Source organism: Somniosus microcephalus, chromosome 20 (assembly GCF_052327205.1).
Source record: "Somniosus microcephalus isolate GS21.2 chromosome 20, FLI_Smic_1.0, whole genome shotgun sequence".
In the NCBI taxonomy this organism is placed as follows: domain Eukaryota; kingdom Metazoa; phylum Chordata; class Chondrichthyes; order Squaliformes; family Somniosidae; genus Somniosus; species Somniosus microcephalus.
Window position 1 is genome coordinate 56,401,729 of NC_141006.1, and position 22,197 is coordinate 56,423,925.

General features: G+C 48.1%; 1 protein-coding gene across 2 annotated transcripts in view; it reads left to right on the plus strand.

Moving 5' to 3' along the window:
* Positions 1-22,197, plus strand: part of LOC147103293 (PR domain zinc finger protein 1-like) — a 165,457-nt gene that overhangs the window by 87,699 nt on the left and 55,561 nt on the right. Inside the window, exons 1-2 of one of the 2 annotated variants that reach the window (XM_085962759.1) lie at positions 4,586-4,678; positions 12,012-12,246. In XM_085962759.1, coding sequence (XP_085818885.1) covers positions 12,070-12,246 — 177 coding nt within the window. In that variant the 5' untranslated portion in view covers positions 4,586-4,678; positions 12,012-12,069. Of the gene's footprint in view, positions 1-4,585; positions 4,679-12,011; positions 12,247-22,197 lie in introns of those variants that run through there. The other variant, XM_085962757.1, reaches the window with a different exon arrangement.

The window sequence follows — 22,197 nt, forward strand, 5'->3', positions numbered from 1 at the left end:
ACCATTCAGCCTGTCGAGCCTGTTTCTCCATTCAGTCAGACCAGAGCTGATCTGTACCGCAATCCCATTTACATGCTTTTGCTCAATATCCCTCAATACCCTCGCCCATCAAAAATCTATCGGTCTCAGTCCCTACTATCCATAGCCTTTTGGGAGAGTTCTAGATTTCCATTACCCTTTTTTGTGAAAAAGTGCTTCCTGATTTCACTCTTGAATTACCTAGCTCTAATTTTAAGATTGTTCCCCCTTGTTCCAGACTCCCCCCACCAGAGGAAATAGTTTCTCCCTATCTACCCTATTGATTCCTTTTATCATGTTAAACACCTCAATTAGATCACACCTCAACTTTCTAAACGCAAGGGAATATAAGCCAAGTTTATGCAACCTGTCTTCATAATTTTACCCATTAACCCTTTATCATTGTCATGAATCTCCGCTGCTCCCCCTCCAAGGCCAATATCCCCTTCCTGAGGTGTGGGGCCCAGAACTGAACGCAGTGCTCCCGATGGGGTCTGACCCAGGCCCTGTACAACTGAAGCATCACTTCTTCCCCTTTCTATTCCAGCCCCCTGAGATAAAGGCCAACATTCCATTAGCTTTTTGTACCTGTCCACTAGCTTTTATCTCTGACCCCTCACTAGGTGAACGGCAGGTCCCAGGAGCTCGGAGAGAGAGAGAGAGGCCTGGTGAGTAGCCCAATATCAGCATCTTCTTCCTAACGGCACCATAGCCCACTGAGCGCTGGTTCCACCTGTTGGCATCAAAGAGCTTCTGCTGAGGCTGATCACTCGTGGTGGGCACCAATCCCTGGATATATCCGTGCGTGTTCTCCAGCACGCTCTCCAGATAACATCTTCCAGCGACTGCTTTCAAGCGTTTCCTCATCAGATGTATGATGAGCATAATGGAAGAGCCAACATTGAATCAACACCAGGCACCTTGGTATTCTCACTGTCAAGGTCCAGTGCTGTGCGTCAGGTTTACTCACCCCCAAGTGGTTAATCCAAGCCCTTGCCTCCTGACTCTACCCCCAGGGTTACTCTGACAGATCAGTGTAGGCCACAGTCCTCCCTCCCCCTGTTCAATCTGGCAGCCTACCTGCCCTCCATCACCTCACACTACACTGTCAATCTCCCCCCCGCCCCCCCACCCGCCCACTGCTCCTGATGCTCTGAAGGATGGAACTCTGAGTGGGAATGTCTGATCTTGCAAAAGGGTTGTGAGAATTTCCACCAACAGTACGCTACCGTTCCATCCTTGGGGCCGCGAGAATCTGCAAGCGATGCCGATTTTTCATCCGCAAACACGGGCAAGTGGACTAAACCCCGACTGCCCGCGTGAGGCGTAAACAATTGCTTTACAGGGATGTCCTTTCTCAGAAGAGGGCACAAGAATTTTTCTATCGCCATTTCAAATACAACAACAACTTTGCGTTTCGCAACATCAGGACATCCCGAAGCGCTTTACAGCCCATGAAGTACTTTCGAAATGTAGTCGCTGGTGTAATGTAGGAAACGCGGCAGTCAATTTACACACAGCAAGGTCCCACAAACAGCAATGTGATAATGATCAGACAATCTGTTTTTGATGGTGTTGGTTGAGGGAGAAATAATTGGCCAGGGCACCGGGAGAACTCCCCTCCTCTTCTTCCAATAGTGCCATGGGATCGTTTACATCACCTGAGAGGGCAGTGGTTTAACGTCTCATCCAAAAGGTGGCACCTCTGACAGTACTACACTCAATTCAATTCAAATCGCTTTATTGGCATGATAAGGTACATCTTATGTTGCCAAAGCATCAAAATACATTTATGGTTGAACACATAAACGCAGTTCTATTCATACAGTGTATAAACAGGTATATCCCTGAGTGTATAAATATACATTTGCATTATTTATATATACTCTTTTCTTAGGTTTACTGGTTGTCCCTCTGTTCATGGCAAGCTGTAACATAGTGTGCCGCCAGTGCTACACAGCTTCTCTCCTCCCCCAGTAGGTATGGGAGTTTTTGGTCGTCATTCAAATTTCTGAATTCAGGGCATATTTGTGAGAATTTTTCCCTCAGTACTGCACTGGGAGTGTCTGGAGTGGGACTTGAACCCACAATTTTCTGATTCCAATGCAGGAGTGCTACCCACTGAGCCACGGCTGCCACTTAGCATGACACTACCCAAAGATAACTGGTCTGTGTTGTCATGGTAATACCTTGCCTGACCTTACCGTGGTGTACAGAGCATCTGCCCATACCCAATCCTGTACTGAATCCTGTTCACCTATCACCCTGTCCTTGCTGATCTCTATTTGCTTTGATGCCCCAGTGCACCAAATTCAAAATCTTTGCCTTCACGTACAAGCTTTCCATACCCATCACCACTTCCTGACCAATCTCTGCAACCAGTCCATCCCTACGTCCTGGAGTGCGCCTTCCAATCTTTAGACTGTGGGCTTCTGTGCGTCTGTCCCTCCCTCTGCTTCCCCATCAGTCGTACAGTCTTCAGTCACCACCCCCTGCACGGTACGATTGTTGCCTAAAACCCCTCCCATTTGTTACAACTCTCCACTTTCAAGTGCCTCCTCTAACACCCTATCTACCACCACTTGTCCAGTCACTAACTCTTCCTCAGCCCTGTTCCGTGATCTCCCCCACACTCTCTTCACTGAAGCACCTTGGATCATTCAGAATTGCCGACGCCAGTAATTGTACAAGTGTCTCCACCAGTGATGGGCAAGATTGTGTGGGGGAGAAAAAAATTAAATTAGTCCAAAAATTCAACACAGACCGGACATAAAAGATAATCATGTGTCACAGCATAATGGGACTGCGGTCCAGTGAGATTTGTATTTGCACATTTTGTGGTTTGAAAATTCGAGAAGGCTCAGGAGAAAGGTATTATTCAGCTGATAGGAAATGGTGTGTGGTTATGAGGGAGTGCCAACCCTCTGATCACCCAAGTCAGGAAGTCCATGCTCATAATTAGCAGCTTGCAAGCACATGAGGCAGAGGCACTATCACCACCCCCCCCCCCCCACCCAATCTCTGACAGGACATGCATGGGGATAACAGGATATGGGAACTGTGTCTAAATTATCCAAGATTTTACTCTCCGCTCCAAAAATCTGAGCACAGATATATAGAATAACAAAGTTATAAGCTAGAATCTAATTGAGGGAATTAGGTGGTTTATATATAGAATAATGGATACCCAGTTGTGAGTTACAGGCTGGAATCTAATCGAGGGGTTTGTTGGGGTTTATATATAGAATAACAGATACCCGGGAGTGAGTTACAGGCTGGAATCTAATCGAGGGGTTTGTTGGGGTTTATATATAGAATAACAGATACCCGGGAGTGAGTTACAGGCTGGAATCTAATCGAGGGGTTTGTTGGGGTTTATATATAGAATAACAGATACCCAGGAGTGAGTTACAGGCTGGAATCTAATCGAGGGGTTTGTTGGGGTTTATATATAGAATAACAGATACCCGGGAGTGAGTTACAGGCTGGAATCTAATAACATACTGTTGACTGTTTTGGGCTTGGTGTTTAGAGCTGAATCAGGGTGTGTCTGCTCACACCACAGGTTCATTCTACAAAAAGCAGAGCCTTGTGGGTAAGTGTGTGGGCTGGTACGGAACTGAGACCAAGGAAGGTCTGTGAATGAACTGAGTTGTGAGTTAGCTGGTCGCAGCCCAGGCACCAATTGTGGTGCCCCTGGGCTAGAGAGGGGGAAAATCAGCCAGCCCACGTGCTACTGGTCATTACACAGGGAGCCCCAGCTGAAACATGCACGTTTGATACCGGGGATGAGGATTGGATCTGGCTGTGGCGTGACACCCTTTGTGGTTAAATAGCCAGCTGACGCTCGCTGTCCAGCCGCTGGAGTGAGGTACAGAAGGACGACCGACACCTGTGGTGTCACACCCCAGCGAGAGTGAAGCTTGCAGGAGAGGAGGGGAGATAATTTTGAGGGAGGGGGAAACAAGACACAACCAGTGACTCGCAACAATGGAGAAAGGAGCAGGATAAACAAGCGCACGGGTCCCTTGTTAGCCTCCCAGATGGCTGCGTGGATCCAGAGCTGGGCCGCACCATGCTGTGCTTTTGTGCGTGCACATCCTTTACTGAGAGATAATAACCCAAGTCTTATTAAATATGATAATTGATTGTTTTTGAATATAGGTCAGCTCCCGCTTGCTGGCTTGTTCCAGGTGCCTGGTATTTAATGGGTTAAGGTCACTGTCTGCTCGAGTGAGACGGAGGTCACTGACAGCATCAATCAGACTTAACACTGACCATGTGCTATCTTTGAGTCTGCTCTTTGTTCCAATTTTTGGGGGGAGAGAGAAAGGGACAGCTTCCCTAGGCTAAACCATTAATGCCCTCCTGATTGGTTAATCTGAAATAATCCGTTGACGGTTGGGTACCTTGGCAGCCTATGGCAATACTGAATGCGGATAGAGTCGCATCGGGTCCCGTTCGATTGGGCAACTCTGGCCCAATGGGTGAGTGAGGGGATTGACCCTGTGCTGCCTAAAGTTTTGGAAGCTCAGGACCGAGAGACCGATTTTGAGAGGACACCAAACGCAAAGGAAGGATGAGGATTTAATCTGTTCGAGCAGGGAGCGGGGTATGGAAGGGAGGTTGATCACAGCATTGTAGAAGCAAAGCTTGACATGTAAGTACCTTCCTTCTGAAACAAGGACATCACTGACAACATTCTTTAAAGGTACTGCAGAGTTTGTGCAGCAGAGTTGTGCAGTCAGTGTAGCTCGAGATTGGCACTACTGGTGCGGGATTGCGTGGGCAAAGTCTGTTTTATTGAGGAATCTAGGTGGAGGGTCGAGGCCCAGAGAGCAGGATAGCGGAGGACGGAAGAGTAGTGATTAGGTGACGCCAAGTGTGGGTTTTAAAAGCTTGTACATTGGACAAATCAATAAATAGAGAAGTGGCAAGTCTGAAATAACTCTAGTCTGTTTATATTTGGCAATCACCTTAGCCCTTTCCTCAAGCTCAGTAAAGCTGTGTTAGTTCCCAGAACGCCAGCTTACTTGATGAACTGATGTTAATTCCTGGATAGTCAATACCGAGAAATGAATGAGAACTTTCTTAAAGGGGCACTACCTTTGTAAAAACAAGTTGATCAGGTTTTTCTCCCCACTATTTTTTCAGCTGCCAAAGGCAATGGTGTAAATCGGGTTGAATCTTACTGCATGTAAACAAAGTGATACTTTACTTGTGCTACTATTCTTCCTCTTCAAACAATAAAAGATTTGCCAGATACTTACCCCCACTTCCCCTCACGCAGACACTGCCCCTTTAAGCCCAAGCCGTTTTGGAATAATTTCTGTTTTTGATTTTAATTCTGAAATGTCTCTACAGTTCGCGATCATTCGCAGCTCAAACAAATAAAGTTAGAAGATTTGAAATCAAGGACTGGGACAGTCTCCTCCACCGTGCTGAATGGATTGCCTTGGTTGATGTATCACTTCAATGGTGCTTTCGACCTTAGTCTCCAGAGTACAGGGGCAGCATGCGATGCAATCCTGCCATGTTCCGGTCACTCTGTAGCCTCCTGATTGACTGGTCAAACCCTGTGTAGCTGAGTTTCAGTGCATGCACAGTGCCCTGTTGATTTTTTGTCTGCGCTGAGGTCTGCTGATGGGCAGGCTGGAGTATTTGATGTCCTGGGTGTAAGTGTGCTTGTTCATAGAGCTATTTTGCATCATGAAAGAATGAATTTACAGTTCTATACTGCCTTTCAGGATGTTCCAAAGTGCTTTACAGCCAATGAAGTGCTTTTTGAAGTGTAGTCACTCTTATAATGTAGGAAACATGGCAGCCAATTAGCACACAGCAAGATCCCAAAAACAACAATGTGATAATGACCAGATAAATCTATTTGAGTGATGTTGAGGGATAAATATTGGCCAGGACACACGGGTAAATTCCCCTGCTCTTCTTCAAAATAGCATCTTTTACGTCCACCTGAGAGGGCAGAAAAGCCCTCAGTTTAACATCTCATCTGAAAGACGGCACCTCCGACAGTGCAGCACTCCCTCAGCACTGCACTGGGAGTGTCAGCCTGGGTTATGTGCGCAAGTCTCTGGAGTAAGACTTGAACCCACAACCTTCTGACTCAGAGGCAAGCGTGATGCCCACTGAGTCACAGCTGACACCCCGTCATGGGGCACATTCAACGGATTTGGTTGGTTTTGCAGGCAAATTGCAGGGGGGTGGGGGGGTTGGTGGTTAGGGGGGAAGGCCATTGTTCTGATGGGGGATCAAGAGATCCTGTTTTTAATTTTTAAAAATGAATCATCCCTTGCTGTCGGCTGTGTGAGGTGAGATCATTTCCACTTGGAAAGGCCATTGATTGCTAGATATCTGTGCCTTCAGTCAGTGTGACCCAGCCTGGCTGTGTTTGCTCTTAGATGGATTAAATGCTTCTGTTTCTTTTGCTGTTGCTACCTGACTTCATAGTGTTGCCAGGTCCATACTGTGGACTAGTTGCCTCACCAACCCTTTGGTTTTCCATTCAAGAACATTGTGACATTGTTTGTATTGAGGTGCATTTGAGACTGATGTTCTGCTGGTGAATCACTGGAGACCATTCTCCCTCCCACGTCATTGTCAGCCTCTGAAATAGGCAATCAGCGTCACTTACACAGACGCACAAATGGTGGGATCTAGTGTGATAACTGTCAACAAGCCTGTAGGGGGTCATACAACCAGCGGTCCAACTGCATTTTACCCATTGCTGACCAGTGATCGATCTGCATTTTACCTATTGCTGACCAGCGGTCGATCTGCATTTTACCCATTGCTGACCAGCCAGCGATCGATCTGCATTTTACCCATTGCTGACCAGTGGTCGAACTGCATTTTACCCATTGCTGATCAGTGGTCGATCTGCATTTTACCCATTGCTGACCAGCGATCGATCTGCATTTTACCCATTACTGACCAGCGATCGATCTGCATTTTACCCATTGCTGACCAGCGATCGATCTGCATTTTACCCATTGCTGACCAGCGGTCGATCTGCATTTTACCCATTGCTGACCAGCGGTCGATCTGCATTTTACCCATTGCTGACCAGCGGTCGATCTGCATTTTACCCATTGCTGACCAGCGGTCGATCTGCATTTTACCCATTGCTGACCAGCAATCGATCTGCATTTTACCCATTGCTGACCAGCGGTCGATCTGCATTTTACCCATTGCTGACCAGCGGTCGATCTGCATTTTACCCATTGCTGACCAGCGGTCGATCTGCATTTTACCCATTGCTGACCAGCGGTCGATCTGCATTTTACCCATTGCTGACCAGCGGTCGATCTGCATTTTACCCATTGCTGACCAGCGGTCGATCTGCATTTTACCCATTGCTGACCAGCGGTCGATCTGCATTTTACCCATTGCTGACCAGCGGTCGATCTGCATTTTACCCATTGCTGACCAGCGGTCGATCTGCATTTTACCCATTGCTGACCAGCGGTCGATCTGCATTTTACCCATTGCTGACCAGCGGTCGATCTGCATTTTACCCATTGCTGACCAGCGGTCGATCTGCATTTTACCGATTGCTGACCAGCGATCGATCTGCATTTTACCCATTACTGACCAGCGGTCGATCTGCATTTTACCCATTGCTGACCAGCGGTCGATCTGCATTTTACCCACTGCTGACCAGCGGTCGAGGTAAATTGTAACCGGAGGTCTCTGATTTAAGGAGCCTGAATAAAGTCAAATTCAATTGTTATTGTATGGGAATTAAGGGATGTATTTTGGGAATTTTTGTGATTCTGTACATTTTTTCCGTAACACCCCAAATCAGTGACCTTGATTTTAACAGCACTTCACACTATAGACCACTGATGTGGGGGTCGGTGATCTGGGTGATGCTATTGCTGTTCCTCTCGTCCTAGCAAGGTTATACGTGTGATCCATGTGGATCAATATTTGGAACCTGTTATCCTTTGTGATTCCAGCTGCCCTGCCAGTACCACCTATTTTTATTCATTCACAGAATGTGGGCACCGCTGGCCAGCATTTATTGCCCTTGATTTAAGGAGCCTGAATAAAGTCAAACTCTGTTGTTATTGTATGGGTATTAAGGGATTTATTTTGGGAATTACCACTGCACTCCGTGAGGTGAAGGCACTCCCACAGGGAATTTTTGTAGCAGTGTGGTACAACTGAGTGACTTGATGGGCCGTTTCACAGGGCAGTTAAGAGTCAACCACATTGCTGAGGGTCTGGAGTCACATATAGGCCAGACCAGGTAAGGACGGCAGATTTTCCTCCCTAAAGGACATTAGTGAACCAGATGGGTTTTTACAACAATCCAACAGCTTCATGGTCATTTTTAATTATACCAGCTTTTTATGCCAGATTTATTTAATTAACTGAATTCAAAATCACAAACTGCCATGGTGGGATTTGAACTCGCATCTCCGGATTATTAGTCCAGGCCAGAGTTTACTAGTCTAGTAAAATAACCACTATGGTTATACGGCTACCGCACCTGTTCAGAGTACAGCTTCTGCGCCAATGCAATGACAATACTGTTTGAAATGTAGGAATAGCACCAGTGCATTAAGTGTGGCAGGTGCGCTGTTCTGTTGCTGTGTTAGAATTACTGATGAGCTGTAGACAAGAAATAACCGGGGATCATACCCAATGAACGATGTACTGAGGCCTGGTAACCAGGGTTGTTGGGGCTGTCACTTTAAAAGGGATTCTGGTGAGGAGACTGTCTCTCTGAGAAACAACCTGATGGAGATACGTATTGTTTCCAAGAGAAAATTCTGGTGACGAGACTCCCTCTTTAAAAGGGTTCCTGATTTCGAGACTCCTTCTTTAAAAGGGGTCCGGATATCAAGACTCCCTCTCACAGATGTCCGGATATCGAGACCAATGTTCCCTCTAAGCTGCGCGGCTGCACAGCTCTCTGTTGGTCCCGCGCAGCCTGGGACCGGCTTGCACGAAACTGTCAATGGGCCACGCAGGCCCTTAAAGGGGCCGCGCACCCAAAATAAATTACGGGGAACATTGGTCAAGACTCCCTCTTTAAATGGGGTCTGGATATCGAGACCCCCTCTTTTTAATAGATGTCCGGATGGCAAGACTTTCTCTTGCAAAGGTGCCAACACAAAATGGACAATAGCAAATCGGCAGCCCAGTTTGCACTGCTCCTGAATTTCTTTTTCATTGACTTCAACAGAATTCCACTGCCGTCATACCTACCTGTCTGTGTGTTTCACGGTTTGTCTATTAATGAAGTACCTGTCTGACTATCCTGAGGTTAAAAGGAAAATCACAAAATGCTGGCAATGCACAAGCGGTGAGTCAGTGACTGAAAGAGAAAGGACAAATTAACATATTAGGTGGGGACTTTCATCAGAACTGAAACTTGTCCCCACTTGTTATTATTTTGGATTTCCAGCATCTGCAGTATTTTGCTATCGTGAAATGTATTATCCTTGTCTTTCAGATGCTGGCAATCTGACCTGCATTTCCAGCACCACCTGTTTACACAGAGCAGCACAGACTGAGGGGCAGGGAGCATGTCCCCAGCGGGCTGCCTTCTGACCCGATCATGGTGCGTGTCATGTTGGGAGGCATAGCGTGAGAGCAATTAATTTATTAAATTGGTGGGGCAGGAATTTATTCAAATTAGTTTCGCAATAGAATAAACAATTCTGCACATCAGGACCTGAATCATTTTTTTAAATTCATCATATTGGACATGGGGAAAAAAGGCTGTTTGACTGACGGTCAAGAATCATTCAATCGGGTAACAGAGTCTGTTTGCTTTCCAATTGGCCATGGGAAGGCGGGGCACCGCGAGGATGGACATGTTGGGCGACCAATGGCGGGAGTGTGGGGGCGGGGCGGTTGGAGGCAGGAGATCATGTGATGAAACCTCCAGGAATGTGTCCAACCAGAGTTGGCGACCCAAGATGCAGGGCCTAGCTGGGAGAAAGCCCAGCCCAGGCCCTGGACCTGTCCTGAGACCTATCACCAAAATACTGAAGGGTTGGTATTCCCCGAGAACTAAACAGCCAAGGCCTGTTTAGAAAGTTATTGGAGGTGTGCTCTGTTTAAAAAAAAAACTGATCCCAGTTGAGAGATCCCATAAGGGCTTGGAGTGAAAAGCTGGAGCCGGATCAAGTATCCAATCCTTGCTAATTCCAGCTCAGTCACAGCGCTTACCTCTTGGATAGAGCACTAAAGCGTCTTACAGAAAATCTCACCCAAGCGGCACTCTGCATCAGGGTCTGAGAAACATTGCCCTCGCGTGTTGACACTCAGCAAGTCAGGCTGCCTCTGTGGAGCGAACTGACCTGGTTTTTTGGATCGTGAGACTTGAGCTCATCCAAAACTCTGCTGCCTGTATCCTAACTCGCACCGAGTCCCCTTCACCCATCACCTCCCGTGCTCGCTGACCTACATTGGCTCCCGGTCCAGCAACGCCTCGATTTTAAAATTCTCATCCTTGTTTTCAAATCCTTCTATGGCCTCGACCCCTCCCTATCTCTGTAACCTCCTCCAACCCCCCGAGATCTCTGCGCTCCTCCAATTCTGGCCTCTTGCACATCCCCGATTTTCATCGCTCCATCTTTGGCGGCCGTACCTTCAGCTGCCTGGGCCTTAAGCTCTGGAATTCCCTCCCTAAACCTCTCCGCCTCCCTACCAACGTTCCCTCTAAGCTGCACAGCTATCTGCCGGTCCCGCACAGCCCGGGACCGGCTTTTCAAATGCGTGAAACTTTGAATGGGCCGTGGGACCACGCGCCCAAAAGAAAATTAGGGGGAACATTTCTCGCCACCTCTCTCTCCTCCTTTAAGACGCTCCTTAAAATCTACCTCTTTGGCTAAGCTTTTGGTCACCTATCCTAATATCTCCTTATGTGGCTTGTGTCAAATTTTGTTTGATAACGCGCCTTGGGACGTTTTACTACATTGAAGGCGCTATATAAATGCAAGTTTTTGTTGTTTTTGTGTGGGGAGGGGAGTTAGCGTGTGTAATGGTGATACAATCGAGGTGTTTAAAATGATTAAGGGATTCGATGGGGTAGATACGGAGAAACTATTTCCTCTAGTGGGAGAAATAGCACAAGGGGGTACAATCTTAAAGTTAGAGCTGGGCCACTCGGGAGTGAAATCAGGAAGCACTTGGTTCAGAGGAAAGGAAATGCCGGTTTTCCGCGCATGCTGAAAACCGGCAATTCCATCGGGCCCACGCGTGAATACCCCGTCCGTACTCACGCGTTGGGACCCGAATTACTGGGCCAGTGTTTTAATTGATAGCATTGGCTGGTCAGAGAATCAGATTTATTGTGGAGCTGGAAGGGTTTTATTTGCATAAGTAGATCCCCCACACCCTTTCATCTCTGCACCAAGAACTTTCGCAACATCTTGGCGCATCATTTATTTCTCGCCTGCTTTAAACTCTTGATGCAAAACATTCAATTGTGCGCAACTGCCAGTTGATTAAGTTGCACTGCTTCTCAAACAATAATAATAATTAGGTGTTGGCCGTGACTCAGTGGACAGCACTCTCTCACATCTGAGTCAGAAGGTCCAGAGACCTGAAAACATAATCCAAGGCTGGCACTCCCAGTACTGAGGGAGTGCCGCCGCACTGTCGGAGGTGTCGTCTTTCGGATGAGATGTTAACCTGAGTCTGCCCTCTCAGGTGGACGTATAAGATTCCACGGCACTATTCAAAGAGAAGGTGAGTTCTCCCCTGTGTCCTGGGCCAAAATCTATTCCTCAGCCAACAACACCAAGGCAGATTATCTCGTAATTCATCTCCTTGCTCTTTGTGGGAGCTTGCTGTGCACAAATTGGCTGCCGTGTTTCCTACATTACCACAGTGATTGCACTTCAAAAGGTAATTCATTGGCTGTGAAGCACTTTGGGACGCCCTGAGGTGGTGAAAGGCGCTATATAAATGCAAGTCTTTCTTTTCTTTTATAATTCTTTTGCTTGACTCTGCAGGTTCTCCGATGTTGTGATTGGTACTGTCACGTTGGAGCGAGTGAGACACTGAGAAGGTATGAAGATGAAAGCTGAGGTCACGGACATGAGCCAGTGGAGAGAGGTGGATCTGGAAGAGAAGTGCACCTACATTGTAAATGACCAACCAGGGGACCTGGCAAAATATGCTGAGATCCCTCGGGCCAGAACCTCCATACCCCGAAACCTTACCTTCAAGTACACAGCCACCAATGAGGTATGTCCCTCTGAGCCCACACGGCAATCTCAAAAGTTAACTTTGCAAAAGTAAATTCAAATTCAGATAAAATATGCTACATGATGCTACTTGATAAGACTCATTCATTTTTATTCTTGGAATGGTTCGCTGGCAAATGAATATTTATTGCACATTCCTCATTGCCCTGAGGTAAAAGCTGCAGCGGATGATAGGGAGATCCCAGGTGGAAATTCAGCCCCTATGTGACTCCGAAATTTGCATTAGACGTGGTCTGACATCCAAAGTGTGACCAACAGGTAGTGCAGATAAAGATGATAGCTGGTACAGGCACAATGGGCCGAATGGCCGCCTTCTATTCTGTATGATTCTATAATTTTCCTGAAATTCTGGACTGGTGAAGTCATGGTCACGCATTGGCAGAAAGACCAAGGAAATTCCGAGCAGAACTGGGTGGGGAGTGGGGAGGGGGCAGGCGATGGTCACACATGTGGTTTTTTGTGGGCTTGGATAGGGAAGTCCTGCTCCTCCAGTCTCCGCAGAAATAAAGGGATCGCTGGTTAGACCGCTGAATGACTGGTATGATCGGGCAGAACATGCGTGGTACACATTCCGCTCGATAGGTAACAGGAAATGGCAATCCCCATCCTGCAACTGGTATCTAGGTCAGCCGTAGCACACTCACCTCTTGAGTCAGAACGTTGTGGGTTCAAGTCCCACTCCAGAGACTTGAGCACAGAAATCTAGGCTGACGCTCCCAGTGCAGTGCTGAGGGAGTGCTGCACTGTCGGAGGTGCCATCTTTCAGATGAGACGTTAAACCGAGGCCCTGTCTGCTCTCTCAGGTGGACGTAAATGATCCCATGGCACTATTTCGAAGAAGAGCAGTGGAGTTCTCCACCGTGTCCTGGGGCCAATACTTATCCCTCAGCAACACCTAAAACAGATTATCTGGTCATTATCTCATTGCTGTTTTTGGGATCTTGCTGTGCGCAAATTGGCTGCTGCGTTTTCTACAGTACAACAGTGACTACACTTCAAAATTACTTCACTGTCTGTAAAGCGCTTTGGGACGTCCTGAGGTTGTGAAAGACGCTATATAAATGCTTTATTTCTTTCTATTGTCATATTTAAGCAGACGTCTGTTTCGAGCGGGCAAGCTACTCGACCATGTACAGGCAGGCCTTGATAGGCAAAGTGCCGCAGGGCCCTGGGCTCCAACAACAGTCGGGTCCCTCTGCACCCCGCCCCCCCGATATCCTCTCCTCCCTCACACTTGCCCTGGATCGCGGCAGAGATGTGGAGATGGAAAACCCGGGGCTCAGGGACGGGACGTGTCCTGTCTTATTCCTCTGGGTTCCTTGCTGGCAGGATCCCCCGTGTTTGGCTGGGACCCCACAGTAATCTGCCCCGGCCCAGCCCTCTCACCCCACCCCCCCGCCCTTCAAGATTTTGGCTGGTTGAAAATCACCCCCCAAAACAATCATCAGATACAACATTGGTGAGGCACAATCAGGAGGGCACGAGACAGAGACAGAGAGAGAGAGACACACATACACAGGCACAAACACACGGTTCTCTAGGGGGGCATTTTGCAGTGGGTAATTTCACTGACCTAATGGAATAATCAGTGTTTCACCAAAATACCCCTTGCGAGAGGCACAGACAAATGTTCCAGCTGTGTCTCAGCCTGCACTGGTGGGTGGTGAGTCTGCTCTGTTGCTCCATCCAGACATCAGCCCACTACCTCGACAGGATGCAACAATTCAAACGGTTAATTCAGTGACTCTACATTTATTAATGGCTGTGTCTGAGGGAAACTGACCAATTGGCAATCAGGTTTTGTTTGTCTGTGTAGTAAGAGCTCGGTATCCAGGTAAGTCTGCCTGCAGGTGCAATGGCAGACCAGGTCAAAGTGTACTTATACGAGAAGCACAGGATCAGAGGGTGCATGGCTTAACTTTTACCATCTAGCATGCAATCCAGCCCAGACAGACTGACGAACAACAGGCAGTGTGCTTGCACAGTCCCAGTTTGGTTCCTACTGGATATCGGCCCACGGCCCATTTTGAGGACAGGTTGCAGAAACTTGACTTGTATTCCCATCGGGTGGAATTGCCTCCTCTTCTTTCAATAAGGCCGTGGGATTTCCAACGCCCACCACAATGGGGAGAAGGGGCCCTGGGATAAATGTCTGATCCGAGGGACAGTTGCTCTGTCAATGCAGGGCTCCTCAGTACGGAAGTGTTGCCCTAGATTATGTGCTCAAATCTTGAAGTGGGGTCAAACCCACAATCATAAAGGTGCATGAACGAATTCCCTTGAGTTTAGAAGGTTGAGGGGTGATCTGATCGAGGTGTTTAAAATGATAAAAGGTTTCGATAGGGTAGATACAGAGAAACTATTTCCTCTGGTGGGGGAATCAAGAACAAGGGCCATATTCTTAAAATTAAAGCCAGGCCATTAAGGAGTGAAATCAGGAAGCACTTCTTCACACAAAGGGTAGCAGAAATCAAGAACTCTCTCACCCAAAAGGCTGTGTTTGCTGGGGGTCAATTAGAGCTTTCAAGACTGAGATTGATGGATTTCTGTCGGGTAAGGGTATCGAGGGATCTGGAGCAAAGGTGGGTGACTGGAGTTGAGGTACAGATCAGCAATGATCTAATTGAATGATGGAGCAGGCCCGAGAGGCTGAATGGCCTCCTCCAGGTCATAATGTTCCTAGTAAAAGCTGGCATTGAACAGATAATCTCACTCAGAGGCTACAGGATGATTGATGTAGGAAATGGAAACACTTCATACTGGTGCAGTAGATGGCACTCCTGAGATTAGACCTGAAGCACGTTGGTAGAACCGAGCAGTGGGAGCTTGACTCTGTATCTAACCCGTGCTGTACCTGCCCTGGGAGTGCTTCAGGGGACAGTGTAGAGGGAGCTTTACTTCATATCTAACCCGTGCTGTACCTGTCCTGGGAGTGTTTGATGGGACAGTGTAGAGGGAGCTTTACTCTGTATTTAACCCATACTGTACCTGAGCTTGGGGTGTTTGATGGGACAGTGTAGAGGGAGCTTTACTCTGTATCTAACCCCGTGCTGTACCTGCTGCCCTGGGAGTGTTTGATGGGACAGTGTGGAGGGAGCTTTACTCTGTATCTAACCTGTGCTATAACTGCCCTGGGAGTGTTTGATGGGGACAGTGTGGAGGGAGCTTTACTCTGTATCTAACCTGTGCTATAACTGCCCTAGGAGTGTTTGATGGGGACAGTGTGGAGGGAGCTTTACTCTGTATCTAACCCGTGCTGTACCTGCCCTGGGAGTGTTTGATGGGACAGTGTAGAGGGAGCTTTACTCTGTATCTAACCCGTGCTGTATCTGCCCTGGGAGTGTTTGATGGGACAGTGTAGAGGGAGCTTTACTCTGTATCTAACCCCGTGCTGTACCTGCCCTGGGAGTGTTTGATGGGTCAGTATAGAGGGAGCTTTACTCTGTATCTAACCCGTGCTGTACCTGCCCTGGGAGTGTTTGATGAGACGATGTAGAAGGAGCTTTACTCTGTATCTAACCCGTGCTGTACCTGAGCTTGGAGTGTTTGATGGGGCAGTGTAGAGGGAGCTTTACTCTGTATCTAACCCGTGCTGTACCTGCCCTGGGAGTGTTTGATGGGGCAGTGTAGAGGGAGCTTTACTCTGTATCTAACCCGTGCTGTACCTGTCCTGCAACTGTTTGATGTGACAGTGTAGAGGGACCTTTACTCTATATCTAACCTGCGCTGTACCTGCCCTGGGAGTATTTGATGCTGACTAATGTTTCCGTCAATCTTTTTTTGGGTGTGCGGCCCCTTTAACGAGCTGCATGGCCCATTGAACATAGCGCGCGCGCACGGTTTTTCTCATGGAGAAGCTGGTGAGGTGGCTGTGCGGGAGGTCCAGAGAGCTGCACGCCCACGCAGCTCAAAGGAAACATTGTTGCTGACACTGTAAATATAGTGTGAGCGTGATCTGTTCCCAGACTGAGATCCCTTACTTTGTACTTCAATTTTCACAAAAAAGGAATTGTGTCTTTGTGTGCACATGTGTGTGTATATGTGTGAGACAGCAGTTTGAACAATGGCCTAAGTGTGTTGGTGGCTTCTAATAGTGTAAACTGTAGCACAGAGAATCTCAAATCAATGCTTCCTGGTCAATATTTATCCCTCAATCAACATAATAAAAACAGATTATCTGGTCATTATCACATTGCTGTTTGTGGGAGCTTGCTGTTCACTAATTGGCTGCCGTGTTTCCTACATTACAACAGTGACTGCACTTCAAAAGTACTTCATTGGCTGTAAAGCGTTTTGGGATGTCTGGTGGTCGTGAATGGCGCTATAGAAATGCAAGTCTTTTTTTCCCCCACAGTCTCAAATCCAAATTTAAATCCTGCATGGATTTGAGAGCCTGTGGGAAAGAATGAGTTTGAGGGCGAGGCAACTCTTGATACAGGGAATTTTGTCCCTTAGAGTCTGTCTCTGAGAGCCCCCAAGTGAACATTCATTGAATTCCCAGTTAGCGTCAGGAACGAAAGAGAGCTGGGAAATGAGTGTCAATCAGCCCGGTATGTCTCTGGGTGTGGAATTTCCTTGCCAGGAGCAGTAAAATGCCAGTGAGTCATTTGTAGTGACGTTTTTTGAAGAGTATAACCCTAACCCTTGGGCCTAATGTTAAACACACTATCCAACCAAGGCACACAGCAAACGTACTAAAGGCTAAAGAGATCAAGGGATATGGGGAGAAAGCAGGGACAGGGTACTGAATTTCGATGATCAGCCATGATCTCATTAAATGGCGGAACAGGCTCAAGGGGCCGAATGGCCTACTCCTGCTCCTATCTTCTATGTTCCTATTAAAGGTGTTGCACAAACAGTTCCTTGAAACAATCGATGCTGATTCATTTAATCACTGCAGGATGAGCCTTGAGGCAGGTTGGTTAGTTACACCCAGGTCCACAGGTTGGCGAATCAAATTCGTCCAATTTCTATTGGCTTCTCCTGCTCGGCCTCCACTGAAAGCACAAGGGAGAAATCCTTTCCGTCAGTGAAAAGGGCAGCAAAATGTGAAATCTTTTTTGCTACAGTTATGGGCAAAGAAAGAAAGAACTCGCAATTATATAGCGCCTTTCACGACCTCAGGACGTCCCAAAGCCCTTTACAGCCAATGAATTACTTTTCAAGTGTAGTCTCTGTTGCAATGTGGGGCAACGCAGCAGCCAATTTACGCACAACAAGATCCCACAAACAGCAATGTGATAAACGAACAGATATTCTGTTTTAGTGATATTAGTTAGGGGGTAAATATTGGCCAGGACATTGGCTCTTCACGGTGGCATAGTGGTTAGCACTGTTGCCTCACAGCACCAGGGACCCGGGTTCAAATCCGGCCTCGGGCGACTGTCTGTGTGGAGTTTGCACATTCTCCCTGTGTCTGTGTGGGTTTCCTCCGGGTGCTCCGGTTTCCTCCCACAGTCCAAAGATGTGCGGGTTAGGTTGATTTGGCTATGATAAATTGACCCTTAGTGTTAGGGGATTAAATACGTGGGGTTACGGGGATAGGATGGGATATGTGTCAGTGCAGGCTCGATGGGCCGAAATGGCCTCTATCTGCACTGTGGGGTTTCTGTGATTCTGTGAAGATCCCACAAACAGCAATGTGATAAATGAACAGATATTCTGTTTTAGTGATATTAGTTAGGGGGTAAATATTGGCCAGGACATCGGCGAGACATCCTCTGCTCTTTTTTGAACAGTGCAGTGGGATCTTTTACGTCCATCTGAGAGGGCAGACGGGGCCTTGGTTTAACGTCTCATCTGAAAGACGACACCGCCAACAGTGCAGCGCTCCCCGAGTACCTAGATTTTTGTGCTCAAGTTTCTGGCTCAGAGGCAAGAGTGTTACCAATGAGCCAAGGCTGATATCTAACTGGCAAAAGGAATTTCATCAGCATCCATAAGTCAGAGAATGAGCAACCTGCACTGTCTTTGTGATTCAGGTAGACAGGGTTCGCTGCAGAACTTATCTAAATGCGCATCACTCAGTTCAAAAGGGTCAGTGACCAGGCCAGGGCAAGGGTCAGTGACTTGCCCACACCACGCCATTGTCAGCTCGCACTTCCAGTAAGTTACGGCGCAAAAAGATTTCGAGCTGAAGGGCGAGGGAAAATGTCTAACGAACTGTGGCCCATAATCTGCTGTTCCATTATATTTCATTCACGGTGTAAGAGAGATAAATGATCCAATGTTATGCTTTTGAGGAAGCCACTGTAACTATAGCACCACTAGCTCGCGGCATACTACACCGTAGCTGTGTACGGAGCATCATGTGATGGCCACTAAAATGAGAAAACAGCAAAGGAAAAATTCTTCCTGCAGACGATGTAAAGTGTAAGCACACAAAAGGACCCCCAGCCTCCCAGTGGTGAACAGCAAGTGGAGTCCGTCAAGCAGGCCATTGCCTGTTTGACCAGCCAAACAATGTCAAAACAGTGGCATCGCCCTTTTAGCAACAAAAAGTGAAATCAGCGGTGTGTTTCAGAATGACTCTCCCTCAGAATGGTTCGTGAGACAGCCTGGCGCAGCCTGTCGGTTAATTTCCACCCCAACCCACCCCAGAGCTTGGGTGGAACAGACAAATATAATGAGAGAGTTACCACTGCATTTCAGACAATGGGCACTTGATGTTTCTCATACGATACTAAAGTGAAATTAAAGCTTCCTCTACACTGACCCATCACACACTCCCAGCCAGGGCAGGTACCCTCCCTATCTCTGTAACCTCCTCCAGCCCTACAACCCGCCGAGATCTCTGCGCTCCTCCAATTCTGGCCTCTTGCGCATCCCCGATTTTAATTGCTCCACCATTGGTGGCCGTACCTTCAGCTGCCTGGGCCCTAAGCTCTGGAATTCCCTGCCTGAATCTCTCTACCTCTCTTTCCTCCTTTAAGATGCTCCTTAAAACCTACCTCTTTGACCAAGCTTTTGGTCATCTGCCCTAATTTATCCTTATGTGACTTGGTGCAAAATTTTGTTTGATAATCGCCCCTGTGACGCGCCTTGGGACAGTTTACTACATTTAAGGCACCATAAAATTACAAGTTGTTGTTGTAGTACAACAGCATAGGTTAGATACAGAGTAAAGCTCCCTCTACACTGACCCATCAAACACTCCCAGGGCAGGTACAGCACGGGGTTAGATACAGAGTAAAGCTCCCTCTACACTGACCCATCAAACACTCCCAGGGCAGGTACAGCACGGGTTAGATACAGAGTAAAGCTCCCTCTATACTGACCCATCAAACACTCCCAGGGCAGGTACAGCACGGGGTTAGACACAGAGTAAAGCTCCCTCTACACTGACCCATCAAACACTCCCAGGGCAGGTACAGCACAGGTTGGATACAGAGTAAAGCTCCCTCTACACTGACCCATCAAACACTCCCAGGGCAGGTACAGCACGGGTTAGATACAGAGTAAAGCTCCCTCTACACTGTCCCATCAAACACTCCCAGGGCAGGTACAGCACGGGTTAGATACAGAGTAAAGCTCCCTCTACACTGTCCCATCAAACACTCCCAGGGCAGGTACAGCACGGGTTAGATACAGAGTAAAGCTCCCTCCACACTGTCCCCATCAAACACTCCCAGGGCAGTTATAGCACAGGTTAGATACAGAGTAAAGCTCCCTCCACACTGTCCCCATCAAACACTCCCAGGGCAGTTATAGCACAGGTTAGATACAGAGTAAAGCTCCCTCCACACTGTCCCATCAAACACTCCCAGGGCAGGTATAGCACGGGTTAGATACAGAGTAAAGCTCCCTCTACACTGTCCCATCAAACACTCCCAGGGCAGGTATAGCACGGGTTAGATACAGAGTAAAGCTCCCTCTACACTGTCCCCATCAAACACTCCCAGGGCAGTTATAGCACAGGTTAGATACAGAGTAAAGCTCCCTCCACACTGTCCCCATCAAACACTCCCAGGGCAGTTATAGCACAGGTTAGATACAGAGTAAAGCTCCCTCCACACTGTCCCATCAAACACTCCCAGGGCAGGTACAGCACAGGTTAGATACAGAGTAAAGCTCCCTCTACACTGTCCCATCAAACACTCCCAGGGCAGGTACAGCATGGGTTAGATACAGAGTAAAGCTCCCTCTACACTGTCCCATCAAACACTCCCAGGGCAGGTACAGCATGGGTTAGATACAGAGTAAAGCTCCCTCTACACTGTCCCATCAAACACTCCCAGGGCAGTTATAGCACAGGTTAGATACAGAATAAAGCCCCCTCCACACTGTCCCATCAAACACTCCCAGGGCAGGTACAGCACAGGTTAGATACAGAATAAAGCCCCCTCCACACTGTCCCATCAAACACTCCCAGGGCAGGTACAGCACAGGTTAGATACAGAATAAAGCCCCCTCCACACTGTCCCATCAAACACTCCCAGGGCAGGTATAGCACGGGTTAGATACAGAGTAAAGCTCCCTCTACACTGACCCATCAAGCACTCCCAGGGCAGGTACAGCACGGGTTAGATACAGAGTAAAGCTCCCTCTACACTGTCCCCATCAAACACTCCCAGGGCAGTTATAGCACAGGTTAGATACAGAGTAAAGCTCCCTCCACACTGTCCCATCAAACACTCCCAGGGCAGGTATAGCACGGGTTAGATACAGAGTAAAGCTCCCTCTACACTGTCCCATCAAGCACTCCCAGAGCAGGTACAGCACGGGTTAGATACAGAGTAAAGCTCCCTCTACACTGACCCATCAAACACTCCCAGGGCAGGTACAGCACAGGTTAAATGCAGAGTAAAGCTCCCTCTACACTGTCCCAACAAACACTCCCAGGGCAGGTACAGCATGGGTTAGATACAAAGTAAAGCTCCCTCTACACTGACCCATCAAGCACTCCCAGGGCAGGTACAATGCAGGTTAAATACAGAGTAAAGCTAAAAGAGTTGCAACATCTTGCATTTATATGGTGCCTTTAATGTAGTGAAACGTCCCAAGGTGCTTCACAGGAGCGTTATCAAACAAAATTTTGCACCAAACCACATCAGGAGATATTAGGGCAGATGAGCAAAAGCTTGGTCAGAGTTAGATTTTAAGGAGTGTCTTAAAGGAGGTGAGAGAGTTTAGGGCCTAGGCGGCTGAAGGCACGGCCGCTAATGGTGGCGCGATGAAAATTGGTGACGCAGAATTGGAGGAGTGCAGAGATCTCGGGGGGTTGTAGGGCTGGAGGAGGTTACAGAGATTGGGAGGGGCGAGGCCATGGAGGGATTTGAAAACAAGGATGAGAATTTTTTTAATGGTGTCATTGCTGGACCGGGAGCCAGCGTAGGTCAGCGAGCACGGGGTGTGATGGGTGAACGGGACTTGGTGCGAGTTAGGGTACAGGTGTTGTGTGAGCTGCTGTTTAAGGAGGGTAGAAGTTGGGAGACCAGCCAATTGAGCATTGGAATAGTCGAGTCTGGAGGTATAGATGAGGGTTTCAGCAGCAGATGAGCTAAGGCAGGGGTGGAGATGGGCATTGTTACGGAGGAGGAAACCTTGGCTCTCTCCTGCTTTGGGCTTCCCTCCTCTCCCAACACCCCCTCCCCCCACCCCCATGATTGCCTCCTGGACCCGTTCCCGCAGGTCTGGAGCGGCTGCGTCCTGCCACGCTCACCCGCTAGTGCCACATGGTTGTTGACGGGTTTGGGCCGAACCTATTTAAATGAGGCCTGGGAGTTGCAAAAGCCTGGGCCTCATGTTGACAAGCCTGTTGCTGGCCCCGTTAGCCCCTCACTCGCCCCCCCCCCCCCACCCCAGTTAAAATCGGACTTATGTTACATCGGGGTACAGGGCACAATTTTGAAATCTGCAGATGACACGAAACTTGGAAGTGTAGTGAACAACGAGGAAGATCGTAATAGACTTGAAGAGGAGAGAGACAGGC